General features: G+C 42.8%; 1 protein-coding gene across 1 annotated transcript; it reads left to right on the top strand.

The window, feature by feature from the left end:
• The first annotated feature begins 684 nt into the window (after nt 1-684).
• On the top strand, nt 685-7,867 carry LOC124261018 (prefoldin subunit 3-like). Its single transcript, XM_046695334.1, has 6 exons — nt 685-814; nt 3,512-3,639; nt 4,119-4,185; nt 4,992-5,090; nt 5,671-5,809; nt 7,180-7,867. Exons 1-6 carry the CDS (start codon nt 752-754, stop codon nt 7,251-7,253), a joined length of 570 nt encoding a protein of 189 aa, XP_046551290.1. The 5' UTR covers nt 685-751; the 3' UTR covers nt 7,254-7,867.
• Nucleotides 7,868-22,025: the final 14,158 nt, after the last annotated feature.

The following is a 22,025-nucleotide window of genomic DNA, read 5'->3' as shown; positions in this document are numbered from 1 at the left end:
TCTTTATTCATAACTTTAAAACATGGTTTCGTATAAAATAGATAAACTGTAACATCCCACATCACATCTCTTACAAGCTGTCACAAAAATATTGTTTAGCGTGGTTTGTTTTCAGGAAATACACCCTTGTACATAACTTTCACTTAACAGACGTTCCGCTATTTTGTTTTCAACGAGCATAGTTATTTTGTTTTATATTCTTCTAAAACCAGGAAGCGCTTAGTAATTGTTATTGATATAAGCAATACCTGAGTCAGTCAGCACTTTGTTCCCACAGAGACTCAGGTCATTTCACGCTCCAGCCGTCGTAACATGCCTATCTCCAAATGATTACATGTAGAAAAAAGGCTAGCTAGCTGTTAACGAGTACCCTAGGTGACTTATCACACAGAGAAAATGTCTCATACAGAACATCTTCGCCCAACTTGGACAATCAGGCGGGGAGAGTAGTTCTCATACCTTTTGCAAAACAAACAACGTGGAATATTCATGACATATGCGTTGGCATAAATTACCAGTCAGTGAGTCTTGTTACGTTTTATGTCCCAAAATAGGTAGAGGGGGGTGATACTTTCATTTAAAAAAATATTATTTTGAGATGAAATTGAGGTGGTATTGCTGAAAGGGAAAATGATATATTTCCCCCGAAACGTGAATGAAAGCCTCCAGTGGAAAGGGCGATAACTCAGACAGACGAACGATCATTTTTTAACAGGCAACATTTAGAAAGTACACCGGTACAGGAAGAAACATGGCGACAGATACATCAAACGAAGAGCCATCTCAATCAGGCATTCCTCAGACTGAATTTGTGGTAAAGTTTCATTTAAATGTCAACAAACGTAAATGCCGATATTTCAAGACTTAAAAGGCATAATATGTGTTGGTAGATAACAATGTTTTTCGACATTTCAGGGGCATTTGTAGGTGTGTACCCAACACGTGCGTGCATGTTCGCTGTCAGTCTTCAGGTTGCTTCTGATCTATTTATATCGAAACACCCCGACAACCATAGCCTTTCTCAACGTACAGGAACCGACATACTGTATCCGATCTTCTTTTTCTGAGCCAGTTTATCTGAAATGTGTTCGCATCATCAAACTGAAGTACGCTGTCATGGAGACGTCAGTTTACAGGTTACTGAACTGAAACCAAGAAAATAGAACTCCTCAAAATGTTGCGTTAAATGGTTTTATGGCTCCAGAGTCTAGTTTCAAGTCATTTCTAATACAATGTACTCTTAAAAAAGTTTGTTAACAGCGTCATGTTTCTGAAATAAACCTGTACCCATTTTGTTGTCATTGTACTCAAGAAGTAAAGTGAGATTGCTGAACAAAGAGCCAATTTTAATTATTCCATTATCATGCTTATATTTGGCATAACATAATCCGGTGATGAGAGACAACAATATGAAGCTTTATGTCCAAATATGGAATTGATTTTCAACATTAGCAAGTATTTACAAAAGTCCCATGAAGATTTGGTTTAGAATTGGTCTTTAACAACCCATGCCTATTTGTAAGAGGCAACTAATGGTATTGGTGGTCAGATTTTCTGACTTGGTTCATGCATGTCATCGTGTCTCAATTGCACAGATCAGAGAGAACTTTGTGTCTACAGCATCATGCATATAGGCGATGGGCCTGATTCTGAACTTGTAAACTGAACCTTATATGAAGCTTCCAGTAACTTTTCTGAATAGTTCCAACTTATACAAGCTTTTACAATTGGTATCTGTCATTACTACCACTTGTCTCAGCCTGGAATGTGGGCCTACCTTTAGAATACAGCACCATAAACTTTAAAAATACGTCATAATACTCTTTTACGTAATGTAATGTGATTTTGTTCGAAAGCACGTTCTCGAAACAATGCCCTATGACGCCTGCATGGCAACACGGTTGTCTGGCTCAGCGAGTGCGTTTAAGCTCCGCTCACTGGTGTTTCATCTCTACGAGCTATGTCATTGCATAAGCCCAACGATGTTGAGAGTTTCCAGTAGTTGTATACCGGCGGATGCGCAATATTTTGCAAGCACCAGTTTGAAATATTTTTCTTTTTTCACTAATACGCTCATATTTATTTGTATTACGGGCTGCTGAGGTGTTATGTTTTGTGTATTTTGTAATTTTTTAAATTTACATATATATTTTTGTGATTCAGTAATTTGCACCATTACATAGAAAAGTGTTTTATTAGTATTTTATTTTTTGAAGCGGTAATAATGCATTACACTAGACACGCCAGTCGGTTTTTTGCCGGTTCGGGTCAATGCATTCTATTTATTAGGATTAATTCAAGGGATTAGGGTTAGGGCTAGGGCTAGGACTAGGGTTGGGGTTGGGGTTGGGGACCTCATGCAGTATAGTAGGTACATGTCCGGTGGTTCGGTCAATGCATTCTATTTATTAGGATTATTTCAAGGGGTTAGGGTTAGGGACCTAATCCAATATAGTTGGTACATGTCCGGTGTAATACGTGAGTACCATTTGTTGTTTTTCCTTTTTGCATTTTAATACTTTTTTTTTCACACAAAAACGGGAAACCAAAAACGTCGAAAGTACATTATGAAATGGGTTAATGTAGAAATTTTGGGCTAATGGAATTTGGCCTGGAATTTGCACTCAAGCCTCTTTCACACGCAACAGAAATTTTGTAAAGTAATGATTCGAAGGCTAACTCACCCTCGTGCCGTCACTACACATGCTCATGTCTCCCTCGTTCCTTAGTGCGATCCACGTTATCCTTACAGTGTTCCCTATATCACTTTTCTGTCACAAAATCACCGATTCATATAAAAGCGTGTCATTCATGCATGCACCGTGAAATCTACGTTTGACGTCAACAACCCTTTTCAGTTTGAGGCATATCGGCTCATTCCACGCCACACGTTAATTTGTAGATTACGGAATGGGACGAGTGTGCCAAATGGCATCGGATCCATTCGGCAATTGTCCGTAGAATAAAATCACGAGACACCAAGTCTACCTGTAGCATTCGTAATTGTCCGTGACCTATTCGACTCTTTCCGTTCATTTCCGTGACGTCACAGGAATGACTTGATAAATTTGCACATTGTGAAACAGTGTGGACGTAGCTCAGTCGGTTAGCTGTCGAGCTAACAATCCGAAGGTCGTGGGTTCGCGTCCGACAGGTTCTCACAAACTGGTTGCTTGTCTTAATGACACGTGACCTACGGCAGAGTTGTGGTGCTGTATTCTAAAGGTGCTCCTAATGATTCGAAACAATAGTTCTGAATAGTTCCAACTTATACAAGCTTTTACAATTGGTATCTGTCATTACTACCACTTGTCTCAGCCTGGAATGTGTAATTTGGAAATGTCAGTTTTTCTACCTGTTAGAAAAATCATGTTGGCTCCTGTTTTGATTTTCATGTTTTTTTGCATGCAGGAAACAAATTGGTTCCTAAGGAATACAAATATACCAAGAGGGCAGTTGCATAAAGCCACCAGTGTTATGCTTGCTTCTACTGTTGCTATGTGTTGTGCAGGAAGATGTGGAGGCGTTCATGAAGCGAGCTGACAACAATGAGTCTGCAGAGGTGGTGCTCAAACGACTTGATGAGATGCACAGTAAATACAAGTTCATGGAGTATAACCTCAACACAAAGAAAACTAGGTGATGCCTTATTACAAATGTCTGTTTCTGGTAATGGAACCCAGTTCCAAGGTAGCTAGGTAGGGCTGTTTGTCCAGGGTTCACGTTCGCAAATTAAGCTTGGTGCTGAGATTATCAGAACTCTGTTGGTGTAATGCAGAGTTACAATAATCAGAGTGTTACAATAGCTTTCTGCCAAATGGCCTAGCTGATATTTGAATTTTTTTTATGATTATGGACAGATAAACTTGCTGATTTTAGGGGGCCTATACATGGAATATTAGGAGTGGTGAAACACCTTTCCCAGTTGTCCTGTGAAAGGTTGCTTGAAACAGTTTTGTTTTGTAGCCTAAGATAACTGCTAGAATGGTCCATGCCAGGATTTTTACCGTGTCTACTGTGTTGAGTGAGCACAGTTTCACTGTTTGCCCAATAGTCTGAAATACTTTTCTCTGCTGTCTGGGTTGACCAGTTATGTCAAATACTTTTGTCCATTTCAGGTTAAAGTCCCAGATTCCTGATATAACAACCACTCTTAGCATCGTCAAACACTTGCAATTAAAGAAGGTAAGATGTTGTTGATGACTTTAGTTGTTTTATGTGCTGTGTTCTCCCTTCATAATATGGGTTGTACAGAGACAGAGGACGAGGTAGGATTAGGGTGTGTTTTAGTTAGGGCTGTAACGAATACACTATGTGGCGAATATGATACGTATCACGAATATTGGGTAACGAATACAAATAATTATTCATGAATACAATATTGAAGTTAAGTGATTGATGCACAATATTGAATGCCCATGTTGACAGTGTTAATTTGTCACAGCAATAACCAGTGATCTCATGACTCTCAAATTTGGTATCTAATAGTTATAGCTGACAGTAACATGTGCGGCCTTGGAATACTAACATGACTTGCGGTACTACAAGGCTAGTACATATTTCATTCTTGCATATCTCATTTTGAAAAAGGACATAAGGGTTCAAGTAAAACGGACACCTTTAAAAAAATTGTAAATATTCATGAATATTCGGTTCTGGTGGCCACGAATAACAAATTGAATTCATGAAGGGCTACGGTTCGATTCACTGAATACGGTCAGATTTGAAAAATGTAAATATCTGGGAGTGTAGTTTTTGTTCTTATATACATGTATGTACAATCACTTCAAAGTATTGGAAGACTGTAGCACAGTGGCAAGATTTTAACTCACTTTTCAACATATTTCAGAGAAGGGTGCTGCTGCTAACATGCCTTAGTCTTGTTGTTTGAAAAAAAGTGTTGTATCTTTCATTATCTCTTCCTATATTGAAAATCTCACTACACACTTACTTGAAGCCTATCTGTTGAAGCTTTTCTGTTTGGTTTCCAGGAATCCCCAAAGGCACTGGAAGCCAGCTTTCTTCTATCAGATCAGGTGTATGCTAAAGCAAAAATACCTCCCACGGATAAAGTTTGTTTGTGGTTGGGAGTGAGTATATGCTGAGTAGAAGTGTGCTGTCTCTTGGTGTAACATGTGTGAATCATTCTTCTAGAACAGTCACTTTAGCATGGAGGTGAATTGACTTTGTTGTTGAAAATACTCAACAGAAGGTCGCTTGGCTTACTTCGTAAGGAACTGTCGCATAAAACAGTTACATTTCATGGTTGTGTCAAATGTCCTTGAAGATCATTCACACTTCATGAAATTATTTGTAAATAGTTTCAGTCTGGAAGTATTTTTAGTATCTAAGATGATTTTCCCAATTCCTTTTGTAGTTTTCAGCGTCAGTGTGAAGTAGAAATCCTAAGTGCTTGTGATCTTATGTTTATGAGTACATCTATATATATTATTGCTGAGGTATGAAATGACAATGTGTAAAATGCTAAATTTTAAAATAATAATTGAGTGTTTTTCATCAAATCCTTAGTCTTTGGATTAGCAGTCTCACAGATTCGTTTGTTAACTGGTTCAGTCAATTCATGAATTCAGGAATCTTTACGTTTTGTGGAGTTACCTCCCTTGCTGTTCTATATTTCTTTCTAACCTGTTCATGTTTCATTTGTTTCAGGCAAATGTTATGTTAGAATATAACCTTGATGATGCCGAAGCTTTGTTAGAGAAGAATTTAAATGCTGCTAAGAAATCTTTGTCACAAGTAGAGGAGGACCTGGGTTTTCTTAGAGATCAAACTACGACATTAGAAGTCAGTATCCTTTCTCTGTGGAAGACAATAGGATTGTGTTGTACTGAAATCACACTTACATATTGTGCAAATATATCTTATTCTGTGGACACATTGCTGATCATGAGCTGAAATAATGTCCAAAGTAACCTATGCTTTTAACAACTTCTGGGGTGGTGGGGTAGCCTAGTGGTTAATGCGTTCACTTGCCACGCTGAAGACCCGGGTTCGATTCCCCACATGGGTACAATGTGTAAAGCCCATTTGTGGTGTCCCCCGCCATGATATTGCTGGAATATTGCTAAAAGCGGCGTAAAACCATGCTCACTCACTCACTTTTAAGAGCTTCTCCCCATGAAGGTCTGTGTAAGAATTGGTCCTCTGCAAGCGTTCTGGTTGTAGGAGGTGACTGAATGGATTCGGTGGATTCATGCTCATGATGTACATAACTGAATATTTCTCTGAATGAGGATTGGGAATACTACACTGTCATCAACCAAAGGTTTGCCGGACCGGAACCATGATAAAGCTGGAATATTGCTTTCTACAACATAAAATTGCAATTCCCTTAGTCACTGCAAAAATATAAATATGCCCAAGGACCACATCATGCACACAGAAGGTTGGTAAGTAGCCATGTTGAACACAGCAAGCTCTCAGATACATAGTGACGATAAGTTTTGTACAGTTGCAGCAAACCTCAACTAAACTCAAGGAGCTGAGGGCCATCTTCAGACGTTTTAGCTGACATATATACTGCTACCTTATTGCTACAACAGCGTGAAGCCACACTTGCTGGAGTATTGCTACAACAGCGTGAAGCCACACTTGCTGGAGTATTGCTACAACAGTGTGAAGCCACACTTGCTGGAGTATTGCTACAACAGCGTGAAGCCACACTTGCTGGAGTATTGCTACAACAGCGTGAAGCCACACTTGCTGGAGTATTGCTACAACAGCGTGAAGCCACACTTGCTGGAGTATTGCTACAACAGCGTGAAGCCACACTTGCTGGAGTATTGCTACAACAGTGTGAAGCCACACTTTGCTGGAGTATTGCTACAACAGCGTGAAGCCACACTTGCTGGAGTATTGCTACAACAGCGTGAAGCCACACTTGCTGGAGTATTGCTACAACAGCGTGAAGCCACACTTGCTGGAGTATTGCTACAACAGCGTGAAGCCACACTTGCTGGAGTATTGCTACAACAGCGTGAAGCCACACTTTGCTGGAGAATTGCTACATGAAACCATGTTTCTATAAAATATTCTTGCTACGGTAATGTTACATACATATATTTCCTAGCGCTGATGCCAGATTTATCTTTGTTGATTGTCTTGTGTTTTGCAAAGACTGAGTGCTGAATTTGTGTGTTGTTTCCTTGACCTAGGCAGATATGGCTCGCGTGTACAACTGGGATGTGAAGCGGAGACAAGGAACCAAGACGTCCCCAGCTGTCAAGTCGTAGCTGTGATGCTCCCTCATCAGCAGATATTCATGTGGAATATTACTAATCCATTTTGTCATCTGATGTACATGCCTGTATATTACATTGCCAATGTTTCAGTTTATGATGGCTGTGTTCAGTAAGGACTGAAAAGCTTAATTGTACAGATTTCTTTACTGGCTGCAGATGATGCTGAAGTGTGGTGGACTCTCTCAGTCTCTGTGATCGGTTACCATGGTTACATGAGTAATCGACGTCATACAGTGAAGGGGCTAGTAAATAAGTTGTGTAATTATCTCCCTTTGAACGTTTCCATTTGTCTTAAGGAACCAATGATTGGACAGAGATTGTCTCTGTGTTCACATTTCAAGATGTAATTTCAAATTCCACGTTCCACATATCTGTCCATGCAGTCTACTTCCGGATGTGTTGTTGTGTGTGCTATCAAAAGAATCTGATTTAGAACAATAACATTATGAAATGAATTATGTTTTTGGCATTCTTTGACTTCATCTTTGTTCTCGGTGCATTTCTTAGCTTTCCAAATTCTTATGTGTTAGGACTGATTCTGTCAAAGCCAGACTGGTACATGTATACCCTTTACTTCTCACAGAAAATAAATGCAAGCTAAAACATATACATCTTTTTATTGTGTGAATATGAATATTCGTCAAGGTCACAACTTCTGAATTGATATCAATGATTGCTTTGTGTTCCAAGGTGCTACAATTGCTTTACAGAGTTGCTTCCCTTAGATACGCCACGAACCTATTATCATGGGTTTGATCTGAAATTTGCCCAGATTTATTTGTCACTAACATACTTATACTGTTTGGTTGCAATGGTAAAGGTCTACAGCTTACAAAGTCACTTAAGTCTTTCCGAACTGAATGCCATAGTATAACTGAAATACTGTTAAGATATTCAAAGTTGATAGTCTGTATTCTGAATCTGAAAAATATAATTATTTATTGTGTAATTAAAAAAGTGCTTCACACTAATCATATGTGAGATTTACCTGGTGAATACAGATAAATGCTAATTTCCAATGTGGAAGTGGCGAAAGATTTTGATCACGATCAGACATTGTTGACAACCAGCCTTATAACATATTACTTGAAGATGGATCTCTGATGTGGTATAAAAGTAATTAGATTTGGCTGATATGAGGAAGGTTCCAAATGGAAATAACAAGCCTGTAACCCAAGATGTATTCTTAACAATATGTAATATATACCATCTATGAAAATCAGCTTGGGTTAAAGATTTGCTCACGGTTAGACATGAGAACTTTTTTTTAAACCTGTCGGATCGATGTTGACATGTTTTATCTCTACCTGTGCGTGTAGTGTTGTCACAAGTATCAAGCATGAGACTGCCAACATGAACACATTTGATAACTTGCCTAACGATTTCTAGAAGTATTCAGACTCATCCTTTCTTTCTCTTAAGTGAATGTTTATTTGTTTGTGACTTCATTACAAGAGTGATGGTGTTATCTGGTAAATTAAAAACATTTCTTATCCTGACTCATGATCTTTTGCTTATCTCCCTTTCCTTTTCGAATGGTAGTGGAACACTTGAATCCCTTGAAGTTCCCGAAGTGGACAAAATACACTCACCCACGAGTTACCTCCCTTTTGCCTTTTTCCTGCACAAACAGTCATGTGACCAGCCTTACTTGTCACTCTCTCCCATTTCGCCCAAGCGGATGGTTGGGTGAGCACTGGAGTCCCTTATACAGCATTATATCCCTTTTATTTAGGTCCTATTCTTCAAAATTAAACTGTATATGGATTTGGCAATAACTTCTATGTATTATACTAGCCACATAAAGAAACTGTGCACACAGAAAATGCCTTCAGAATTGGAATACAACACAGCAAAGACGAAATGATGTAGACACTTTATAAGCTGAAGTATCGGACCACAAGAAATTGTCAAAAGAACATGAACAATATCCGTAACGATGACGTCAGAAGTTCAAAATCGAGTAGGGGGTCACACGACGAAGTCACAAAATCAATAACGGGTATGACCACCATGTGCGTGAAGCACAGCAGTGCAACGACGACACATAGAGGCTACCAAATGAGCATTGGAGGCCTGGGAAATGGTCTGGGGCGTGGTCACTGCTGTCTGGAACCTGTATCTGAGATGAGTCAACCGAATCCACCTGTCCTGTCTTGGCGTTGTTACGTCGGGAACGCCCAGAACGTGGGTGGTCGGCGACATCATTACTGTTTCGATAACGCCTGACTCATGCAGATATCGTGTTACGATGGCATTGGAAAGTGCTGCCACCTGTTGTTGTCTCATTCCCGCTCGAACCATTCCAATGGCTTCATGAGGTTGAGCAGATGTTAATCTTGGCATGATGTGCATGTGACTTCTCATGTGAATTGGTGAACGTTTGAGTGACCAAAGATCAAGCTTTCGACAGTGACAGCAATTTCAGAGTTTCACATGTTGTGTGCATCTGTACGGGCTGCACCTGCAGTAACACATTGCAAGGCCTTAGGCCAGCGTCAATGACGTCACGTCGCCTGGCACGTGCATGAGCGTTTGATGGTCTCCAATACTTGCTATGTTCACAAATGTATTTATGTATAAATACGCTGTGTGCCTATATTTATATTTTCTGTGTGCACAGTTTCTTTATGTGGCCAGTATATATGTAAAAACTTTGTAAAAATTATTTGTATTTGGGTCTTGATTTAATCGTTATGTAACTTTGTTTACATTTCATGAAATCTTGCAGTGTTTGCAGGTACAGGTTGTCCATGGCTGATCCTCACACCCAGTGACCTTCGTGCATAAAAGCATGTTCTTCCAGCTTGCTCTGTACTTATTGTGTTGATTTATTAAATCTTCAATTTAATCAATATTTGTCTTATATCTTTAGATGTGCCATGGATCGGGTGAGGAAGTCATCTCAAGTCACGGCTGATAAAACAGGAGATCAGCCTTCAAACCGTATGTTGCTTGCTACTGCTGAAGTGCATAATACTGGTGCTATGTTTGGTGCGTTGCAAGGGCAGTCTGCTGGTACGGGGGCCAAGAAGAGATCGGCTACAACGCAGTTGACTCCAACTCAGGCTAAGAAAAAGACGTCATCTTCTACATCGCAGAAGAAAGCATCTGTTACCAGATCGGAGGGTAAATCTACACGTGCTAGTAAGTGAACGCAGCAGAAATGCTTCAACGAAGAGATATTACCTTCACATGAAGTAGACGTTTTTGATGACACACACACACACACACACACACACACACACACACACACACTCACACACACACACACTCACACTACTTCTACCTGAAGTACCTATGAAATCAGCGACTCAATCGACTTCTACAACTACTAGATCGTCCCCAGCAACGGTCACAGCAGGCCAGCTGTTTGACGAACTACCACCTACTTCTCAACGGAGTGAAGTTGAGGCGCAGAACTCATCAGCGTTCGCTAACGCTTCGTCTACACCGCAGCAGCTTCAACCAATGCAGAACTTTGACCCGGGCGAATTTATGAGAAAATTCACCAACCAGATGATGGCCATGATGGAACGTAGGTTCGAGGAAGAAGCGAAGGCTTGGCGAAGCCTCTGATCTACCGACACCGTGCGCAAACCTACGGACCTGCATGAACCTACTCCTCCTAGAACTACGTCTCAAGACTACGAACGTACACCTTTGTCTCCACAGTCGGACAACTCTGTCATCTTGGAAGAGGATAGAAGAGATGAGATGCCTACTCACAGTTCTACATCCGCGAACCCTCAACGTTTGAGAACATTGAAGGATCCATCTCCTACACCTAGCCGCTTTAGATCAAGATCTCATATCACTCACAGACGTTCGCAAAGTCACTCATCACGAGACAGAGGTTCGCGAAGAGAAGGCTCACATCTCAGAAGTTTGCGAAGGGATACATCTAGCGACAGACATTCACGAAGGGATAGGTCACATCACAGAGGTTCGTGAAGAGATGAATCTACAGATAGAGGTTCGCGAAGAGAGCACTCTCAAGATAGACGTTCGCATAGGGAGGAATCTTCAGATAGAGGTTCGCGAAAGGATGATGAAGGTTCGAGAAGGGTTACAGGTTCACAGATGGATGAGTCGCAGAGGCCTAGCACTAATAATCAGGAGACTTTGGATCAGCAAGCAGACTTCGTCTTCCCAGACTCAGAGGTTACAGCGTGGATTGCCAACGGGTTGAACTTGGAGTCTCCTAAGGATAAAGATGAAGTCTACACTTACCTGATGTGAAACGACGACTTTGACTCCGTCACTATCCCTCCGATTGAACCTATATCCAAGGTACCCTCTAACCTACGCACAGCTTTCGCGAAAGCATCCAAGTACCAGAGTCAGCATCTGCCATCATTTAATGTGAAGAGATTTCCCTTACATCATATGGATCCATTTACAAAGGCGCCTGAATGGGATGATAACATAAAGTTAGTCAACGACTCCTGAAACAAGATGTATAAAGTGGAAGATAAAAAGTATCTCAATTTGATACTGCTACAAGGAGATCCTTCTTCGGGTTGGCCAGGTTCCGAGCCATCAATTAAGCATTGATCAATAAATTCCAGGGGATAGAATGATATATTCGGCCCTCATAACACAGAAGAAGGACCAATACTTTTTATCGGACCATCTGGCATCTGCTGACGACTGCTATATCTGCAGGTCTCACTTTACAACGCAGACAGGGCTACTTGCATCCTATTCCTGGAGTGATAGATTCTCCCAACTGCTACTGAGAGCTCCATGGGAGGCGCCTACTATCTTTGGAGGACAAATAGACGATGCAGCTAAGGAAGCTACTCACGACTCTAGAGAAGTTATGATGATAAAATCCATAGATACTCTGGCCAACGACGATTCCTATTCAGAGGGCAGCACTTCCAATGGAACGTCCTACCGTTTGGAATATCTTCTGCTCCGTGGCTATTCACACGAGCAACCAAGCCTATAGTCGCATATCTACAGTTTATCGAGGTCTACGCAATGCCTTCTACTTGGACAACAGAAGTCAGGTTCACCAAGATGCCAGTCAACTCAGACTACAACTGAACTTCACGATCAAGTTGCTCACTCAACTAAGATGGCTGGTGAACCTTATGAAGTCAGAGTTGGAACCAAAACAAGATCTGCAATTTCTGGGGATAAGGTTTATCACAACACAGAATCATATTGTCATCCCAGGTGATCTTTGGGTCAAGATACAAGCCATGATTCCACCAGCAGTCATCTCTCTGTTAACACTACGATCATGGCAAGTTCTACTCGGTCTACTAACCTCGGCGCAGGACTTGACTTCGCTTCCAGGAAGGTTACAACTAAGACCGCTGCAACAGTTCCTGACAAAACATCTAGACAGCGTAAATCGACAAGGATCCACAAGGTCTCCAAGACTGCTACAGCTCACATTCCAGTTGTTCCACATCACGGAGGAAGCAAACATCTGGATAAAGGCGTGTTACATATCTGGAGCCAAGAACGTACTTGCAAGTCAAGCCAAGTGGTACTCCCGACCACTGCACCCATCACCTACGGAATGGATGCTACATCCAGAAGCATTCAGGCTCATCATAAGGGAAATTGGATCCCCTTGCATAGACCTGTTTGCCACGAGGTTCAACAAACAACTACAGACCTTTGTCTCACCCGTTCCAGATCCTCAAGCCTGGGCAACAGATGCACTGAGCATATCTTGGGAAGGACTAAACGCTTACGCGTTTCCTCCCCCGATATTACTTCCGGAAGTACTGTTGAAGATCAAACAGACATAGGCACTACAACTGACTTTGGTCGCGCCATACTGGCCAGCGAGAGTATGGTTCCTAGACCTAATAGAAGATCTTGGAAGTCCAGCAAACAAGTTACCAGATTGGCCGAACCTACTCATACATCCGCACACCATGTTTGAAGAAAAGAGGATACTCTGCCAGGGCAGCTAAGGCAGTAAGGCTAGCGTTACGCAGATCTACTCGTAACCTGTAAGATGACAAATGGCAGAAATCTGAGACTTATGCAAGGCGGCAAGGCTTCACTGCGATGAAAGCTACTCATCCTCAAGTGGCGGAATATCTGTGTCATCTTAGACAGACCAGACATCAGAAAGGTTCGACATTATCTACATACCTCGCCGCCATCAGTACAGTGATTACCATGAAAACAGGCATCAAGTTGACGAAAGTACCAGAATTACTTGCTCTGCTGAGATCTTTTAAACTGGAGGACCAGCAAAAGAAGTTCAGAGCTACGGCCTGGGATCTGAATGTAATTCTACGTCATCTTACGAGTGATGCCTACGAACCTCTAGACCAGACTACCCTCAAGCTGCTGACACAGAAGACTCTGTTCCTGCTTGTGCTAGACACCGCAGCTCGAATATCAGAGATACATGCGCTGGACTTTGGTCGAACCAGATTCGACACGGGGCAACATGCTGCAGTTCATCTAGAACGGAAGTTGGAAGAATAGGATCACGGAAATGCCGTTTCGCAGTTCCCATGGGGGGTATACAGGACGTATCTAAGGACAGCTGATGAATCCGCGAAGTGGCTTGACCCACCCCTAATCCGTCGGTTACTATAAACAAAAGATCATGAGTCAGGATAAGAAAAAATGTGTAATTTGTCAAGTAAAATTGATATTTTTATACTTACCCTGACTCATGACGAGAAGCCCTCCCAACCTCGCGTTGGAGACACCTTGGATTTCACAGCAGATCCAAGTGCATGGGCAGAAAATCAGGAGAGAGTGACAAGTAAGGCTGGTCACATGACTGCGCGGGAAAAGGGCAAAAGGGAGGTAACTCGTGGGTGAGTGTATTTTTACGTCCGCTTCGGGAACTTCAAGGGATTCAAGTGTTCCACTACCATTCGAAAAGGAAAGGGAGATAAGCAAAAGATCATGAGTCAGGATAAGCATAAACATATCAATTTTACTTGAAAAATTACATTTTTTGCTGTTTTATGTTCCAGATGTTAATAATATAACCGGTCAATACCAGAGAACAACCAGCCCTGATTATCCACCAAAACATTCAGGGTTGGAGGTGAAGGAAAACAGCTATGACATTTGAATGAGTAGAAACAAAGCATGTCAATGAAGACAGCAGGTGTTTGCATGTCAAATCCCGGATGAAAGCAGTGGTGCGAGAGGTTATATTTGATTGTATTGATGGTTTGAGGGGACCGTGTAGCATGAGGGATGTCAGACATGTCAGACATGTGATCCTTACTATGAAGGAGTTGTTCATTGAGGATATATTATGAGTTCAAAGTCATGCATTGCAGCCATGTCGACAAGCAGTTAATACATTGTGGTTGGTTTATTGATTAACACCCCACTCAGCAATACTGTAGCTCTATGGCTGCGGTCTGTAAACAATCGAGTCTGGACCAGACAATCCAGTAATCATCAACATAAGCATCGTTCTACGCAATTAGGAAACAATGACATGTGTCAACTAAGTCAGCGAGCCTGACCACCCGATCTCGTTCGTCGCCTCGTACAACAAGTATGTGTTACTGAAGATCAGTTCTGACCAGGATCTTCACGGTTATCACACATAGTGGAAGGACACACCTTCAATGAGTTTTTCACCACATTCAGCTTAAACATTTTCTCAGAGTTGCCGAAACAGACAAAACAAATTCCTTCGAAGTCCCAAGAAATACGAAGCCTTCCCCTTGGCAAACTTTGATGGAGATGTGGGATGTCTTCACTGCGTTGACTGTTGTCTGACCTATACCATTGAACCAAAGCCACAACAAATCATTCAAAAATATGAGTCAGCTTCAAAACAACAAATACACTGTTTACAAAAGAAGGAATATTCAATACAAAGGTGTCACAACTATTAATATTTTATATCTTTAATATGATAGATAATTTAACAGTGTCAGAGGGCCATCTGACTGAGATTTCCATCCGTCACAGATTTTGGCCTCACTGTCCACGTCATTTACCATGAAAAGTCAGAATGATTTTTATCACGTGAATTTGAAGATTGGTCCAGCGCTGCCAGTCTTGCCACCAACGACATCTTGCAGTCATGTGACGATACGTCAGTCGTGGGAGACACTTGGAGGGGGTCAAGGTTCCATCTGTTTGTCTGTCCACTCACACTAACCTCCGTACTTCTGTGACGCTCAGACCGCCTCCGTGGTGTAGTGGTTAGAGCGTCCGCCCGGAGAGCGAAAGGTCGCGGGTTCGATCCCCGACCGCGTCATACCAAAAGACGTTAAAGGTCACATGCAACCAAAAAATCAAACATAATTAAAACACAATTATCACTTATTCATGACATTGCTGGTTATGAAAAAACATATAAACAAAATTATAAGCGTACAATCGCAAATCAAAAATGCAATATTGTGTACTTGGGTTTACTTCCCAAGAAACGAAGCAGCCGGGATACCGAACCCAGTCAGAGCGGGTGGGTGTGCACTCAAGTGTAACGGCTGGTTCATTTGCAGACTCCCGCACGGCTCATTGTGTGTGTATATATTGAGATGTTGGGTTTTGTAAATACATGCTCATTTTTTGTGTTTAACATTTTACAATCAACAGACATCATAACATGTCATGTGTTCAAGTATCACACCTGCCTGTCTGTGTAATTACATAATGTGACAGAGACCGAACTCGGGCCATAAATCAATGGGTTTTGTTTATGGTGTATAGCCTGATTGGTGTTAAGTTCAAATTGCATGTGGTCAGTGATAGCAGCTGTGTATTGAATATTGTCCTTAGCAGACAGGCAGGCTGACACACAGGTGTCAATAAAACAAGACATTGAGTTTTGTCTGTGACAACGACATATCTATATCACAGTTAGAAATTCTGTCAACGCTAAATAATGACATTGCTTTTAAGTATCGAACTGAGAAAGTGACTCGGTAAGAAGAACGTGTGGAGAAATAGACAAATGAAATTATATAAACAGTTAATTTACTGTCATAACATATAAAAAGCTCGCGCCTGTGAGATATCAACAAAACATTAGAAAAATAGCTCACACCAAAGCCATCACCGAGTATTCACCGGACAACCCGCTTCAAAGCTGCGCGAACCTATTTCACTGCGCACGTGCTATGAGCGCAGCCCAGCTGTTGAAACCCGTTTTCCCCAGAAAAGTCGGGGAAAAATTAGTGAAACGTTTGAACTCCGATTTCGCGCGTTTTTTTTCATCGCGTTATTTTTCAACTTTATAAGTTGAATTTGCATTTTTGACGATTTGTTTCGGTAAGTCCTACCGAAAGGTATCAGAATCTGCAAAGTTGTGTTTTACGTTGCCTGTGACCTTTAAAATATGGTACTTGTTGGTCCTTGCCTGGCGCTCGGCATTAATGGGTACAACAAGGACTGGTCGGCTCGGAGTCAGTATAATGTGTCTGTGTGGGGTATTCATGCTTCATTGCGGCTTGGCATCTCAGTGGGCTAGCACTATAAAACCAGCTTCAGTTTGGGCTAGTACAAGCAGCCGCACCTACACATACACACGCATGCACGTCGTCATATGAGCGAAATATTCTCAAGCGCGACGTTAAACCCAATTTCACCTCACCTCACCTCTGTGACGCTCATGTCCAATTTGACCGGCACATTGATCACGGTTTCGAAACAGTCGTTCTGATGAAACGGACGTGTGCCCAGTTGTCGCCCTTGGTTGACCTTGAAGAACGTTAAGAACGGAACCTTGCTCGAAAAAACGTCAACTTCGACATTTCCCTTCATTCACTGACGGTCACTCATAACATCTACTGGCGTACTTCACAAACATTTGTAATGAGTTCCCATTTTGCTCATGAGAACGAACAACTCTGGGATCTTTTAGGTATTTCCGGTTATCCCTCACCTTTCAAGACGTATACATACATTCATGTATTGTTCAGCGTACACTGTTGTAACATCATTTATACAAACACATGTATGGGCCTTGCAGTCCACTGCTGTCCCCTCGTAAATATACAGGATGCACGTTTTTCTATTTGTAAATGAGAATGTTAATGAATAAACATGCTTTTAAAACCCGAACTCATTTAAGCTTAGTACTTATAATGTCCATGCATGCAGACTTGGTCTCGTCGCTATATGGCTGAAATAACGCCGATGCGACGTAAAGCTCAACTCAGCTCATGACGTAAATGGAGATACTGTCTTGCACTGCGTCTGTGTATGGGGATTTCATGGGCTGGAAGAGTGTGACTTTTACAAGAATATTTAGGAAAAACTAAAATTTTCGTATCAACAACATAGGCCAATTTGTACGTATCTTCACCTCTAAGCCATATATCTACATCGTCAACTCTTTGAAACATAAACGTGTACTAAACGTTCAGGCCGGGTTGTACGGAACTACGAATAGAAACTTACAATTATATTGGAGAAGCTAGAAATGATGTTATATGTTCATTGAACCTCTCATAATTAGAACAGACATACTAAGCAGCAAAAGAATCAGTTTGGACTTTTCCTTCGCAGAAACGGATAACTGTAAACTCATTTAATGTTTTGATTGTATACTAGGCACATAAAGAAACTGTGCATACAAAAATTTAAAATCTAAATTTATCAAACCTGTGTGGAGACATAAGGATATAAACTCAGAGATTAGTGACATGTATCCAACATGCATGCACGTGCCACGTTTCGTGACGTCAGTGGGTTCGTCCTTGAGACGTGCAATACGTTGTTGCACGTGCATTCCGGGAAAGAGAAACAGAGCAAATGAATGCCACACAATACTGTCACTTTGGAAAGCTCAACCCCTGCCCTTGCGATCGTTCAAAAATTAAACGGCTGTTGAAACGCAAAGCATGCCAAGGCTCACGTCTGCACAACGTCATGAGGCCATTGGGATGGTCCGTGGGGGAATGTCTCAACGACAAGTGGCTGCACATTTCCACTGCCACCGGAACACCATTTCTGCACTGGTGAGACGCTACCAGAACACAAATGACGTCATCGATCGGCCACGTTCTGGACGTCCACGTGTAACAACGCCAAGGCAGGACAGATGGATAAGGGTGACCCATCTTCGCCACAGGTTTCAGACTGCAGTGATGACTGCCCGAACCATCCCAGGACTTCGCCGTATCCGCCCCAACACAGTTCGACAACGTTTACGTCATCACGGGATCAGACCACGACGTCCCGCCATACGGCCTATCCTGACACAACGTCATCGACAAGCTCGCCGAATGTGGTGCCGAAATCATGTCAGCAGACCCCTGTTTTGGTGGAGAAATGTTGTTTTTACAGATGAGTCCAGGTTTAACATTTCCCATAGTGATGGACGTCAACGTGCCTATAGACGCGTGGGAGAACGTTATGCACAGGCCTGTGTCTTGGAGAGGAATCGCTTTGGTGGTGGTTCCGTGATGATTTGGGGTGGAATAACAGCACGCCAAAGAACTCCTTTGGTGATTGTTCAGGGCAACTTAACTGGTGTGGGCTACAGGGATCAGATTTTTCGACCTGTGGCAATTCCTTTCCTGCAACGCCATGGCCCTGGGTTAACATTCCAACAGGACAATGCCTGCCCTCAAACGGCAAGAGTTGCTATGGATTTCTTGCAACACCACAACGTTGACTTACTGCCTTGGCCTGCAAATTCACCGGATCTCTCCCCGATAGAGCATGTTTGGGAATTGAAATTCTCCCGACTTGTTATGGTCTCATGATCCCTCTATTAAAGTTTATATGTACCTTTGACATTGTTATCGTACTTATCAACTGGGATAACATTTTGACAATGCAAATGCGTTTCTTTATGTGGCTAGTATATATTTTTGAGAACATCTCTAACTTTACCTGAGCAAAGACATTCCTTCCCAAACTCAGAATGGAACCCAGGAAATGGTCTAAAAAACGCAACCTGATCTCGGAGATGGTACAGTGTTCTCCATGGTTTTCATGCAATTCATGCTGCATGTGCTGTTCACAAGGGCCAGCCCTATAAAATGCACCCCCCAAAACCTGGTTGAAACATTCACATTACAACGTCAGCAGAATGCCCCTTCTCAAAGGAACCAGGAGCTAGGAAGACTTGAAGCTGGCCACACTGCACAAGCCGTTGCCAATCACTTCCAGGTCAACGTTCGGACCATCTACAGGCTGCAGCAACGTTTCCGGGCTACCAACACAACAAATGATCGCCCCCGTACTGGCAGACCAAGGGTGACCACAAGACGACAAGACCGCCATGTTGTGCGACAGCATGTACAGAATCCCTTCATGCAGGCATCCGAAACAGCACGCCAGACAGTGGGAACACACAGAAGACCAATCAGTACTGATACAGTACGCTGACGTCTTAACAGCGGGAACCTCCATTGCTGTAGACCTTACCGTGGACCTATCCTCACCCCTCGTCATCGGCGTGAACTTCTACAGTTTGCCCTACAACACCCAAATTGGCGATACAGGCAATGGAGTACTGTTCTGTTCACAGATGAGAGTCGGTACTGCGTATCAACTGCAGATGGCAGAACAAGAGGGGTGGAATAGGCCTGAACCAGAGAGTGGGTCCTGTGGTGTTCCAGAACCTTGGTCCAGGGAGAGAAGGCGGCATCACAGCGGTGCGCTACGTCGACCAAGCTGTCCGACCCCACGTCATACCACATTTCGCACCTCACCGGCACAACATTTTCCATCATGATAACGCCCGGGCCCATACTGTCAGAGCTACACGGGACTTCCTACAGCAGAACGGTGTCAACATTATGCAGTGGCCAGCCCTTAGTCCTGATTTAAACCCAGTTGGATATCTTTGGGATGAAATTCAGAGGAGACTGAATAATGTCATACCAAGGCCAAACACAGCCGATGTATCGCGCCAGGCCTTCTTAGAGTGTGGTTCAAGGTGCCAATGGCCTTCATCAATCGATTGGTGCACTCCATGCATAGTCGCTGTACTGCAGCTGTTGGTCACACTAGATACTGAAGTCAAGAGTCTGAATGGACTGCAAACTTTCACCTAATGTCTTGGAATTGTGCTGAGTTATTCATTGATGTGTCAAGATATTGTACACAAAAAATGTTTTTGATCCGCTTATTATGTCCATTTCTGTAAGTATTTGATTACAGTGCCTATCTAATTTTGAATTCGTACTGACGGTTTTTTTTGCTGCTGAATATATTATCGTTCAAACAATATTGCATTTGTTTGAATGTTTCATAAAACCTCACAAAATCAATATTCTAATTATCTCCTGTGCGTTTTATTCCGAAGTGGGGATTATGACACATAACTGGCGAATATCTGGCACCAGCAAAATAAAATACTAATGTGCAACAGATGGACAAGAAATTTAATTACCGCCCCGTCGGAGCAATGACAGATCACGTGACGTATCACGAGATTATTGTAACGAGGGTTCGGAACAGGACGACACCAGACCCATTGGTGGAGATATCATCCCAGCACCAGACCCATTGGTGGAGATATCATCCCAGCACCAGACCCATTGGTGGAGATATCATCCCAGCACCAGACCTATTGGTGGTGATATCATCCCAGCACCAGACCTGTTGGTGGAGATATCATCCCAGCACCAGACCTATTGGTGGAGATATCATCCCAGCACCAGACCTATTGGTGGAGATATCATCCCAGCACCAGACCTATTGGTGGATATATCATCCCACCACCAGACCTATTGCTGGAGATATCATCCCAGCACCAGACCCATTGGGTGAGATATCATCCCAGCACCAGACCCATCGGGGGAGCTATCATCCCAGCACCAGACCTGTTGGTGGAGATATCATCCCAGCACCAGACCCATTGGGGGAGATATCATCCCAGCACCAGACCCATTGGTAGAGCTATCATCCCAGCACCAGACCTATTGGTGGTGATATCATCCCAGCACCAGGCCCATTGGTGGAGATATCATCCCAGCACCAGACCCATTGGGTGAGATATCATCCCAACACCAGACCCATTGGTGGAGACATCATCCCAGCACCAGACCTATTGGTGGATATATCATCCCAGCACCAGACCCATTGGTGGAGATATCATCCCAGCACCAGACCTATTGGAGGATACATCATCCAAGCACCAGACCTGTTGCTGGAGATATCATCCCAGCACCAGACCCATTAGTGGAGATATCATCCCAGCACCAGACCCATTTGTGGATACATCATCCCAGCACCAGACCTGTTGCTAGAGATATCATCCCAGCACCAGACCCATTGGTGGATACATCATCCCAGCACCAGACCTGTTGGTGGAGATATCATCCCAGCAACAGACCCATTGGGGGAGATATCATCCCTGCACCAGACCCATTGGTGGAGATATCATCCCAGCACCAGACCCACTGGTGGAGATATCATCCCAGCACCAGACCCGTTGGTGGAGATATCATCCCAGCACCATACCCATTGGTGGAAATATAATCCCAGCACCAGACCCGTTGGTGGTGATATCATCCCAGCACCAGACCCATTGGGGGAGATATCATCCCTGTACCAGACCCATTGGTGGAGATATCATCCCAGCACCAAACCCATTGGTGGATACAGCATCCCAGCACCAGACCCATTGGTAGATATATCATCCCAGCACCAGGCCCATTGGTCGAGATATCATCCCATCCAAAACCTGTTGATGGATATATCATCCCAGCACCAGACCCATTGGTAGATATTTCATCTCAGCACCAGACTCATTGGTCGATATATCATCCCATCACCTGACCTATTGGTGGAGCTGTCATCCCAACTTTGTCTGTATTTCAAGTGAATTTCACG

The sequence above is a fragment of the Haliotis rubra genome, unplaced genomic scaffold (genome assembly GCF_003918875.1).
Source record: "Haliotis rubra isolate DU_JTF1 unplaced genomic scaffold, ASM391887v1 Scf785, whole genome shotgun sequence".
Classification (NCBI taxonomy): domain Eukaryota; kingdom Metazoa; phylum Mollusca; class Gastropoda; order Lepetellida; family Haliotidae; genus Haliotis; species Haliotis rubra.
The sequence above is the reverse complement of the archived record's forward strand: the minus strand, read 5'-3'. Positions and strand labels throughout refer to the sequence as shown.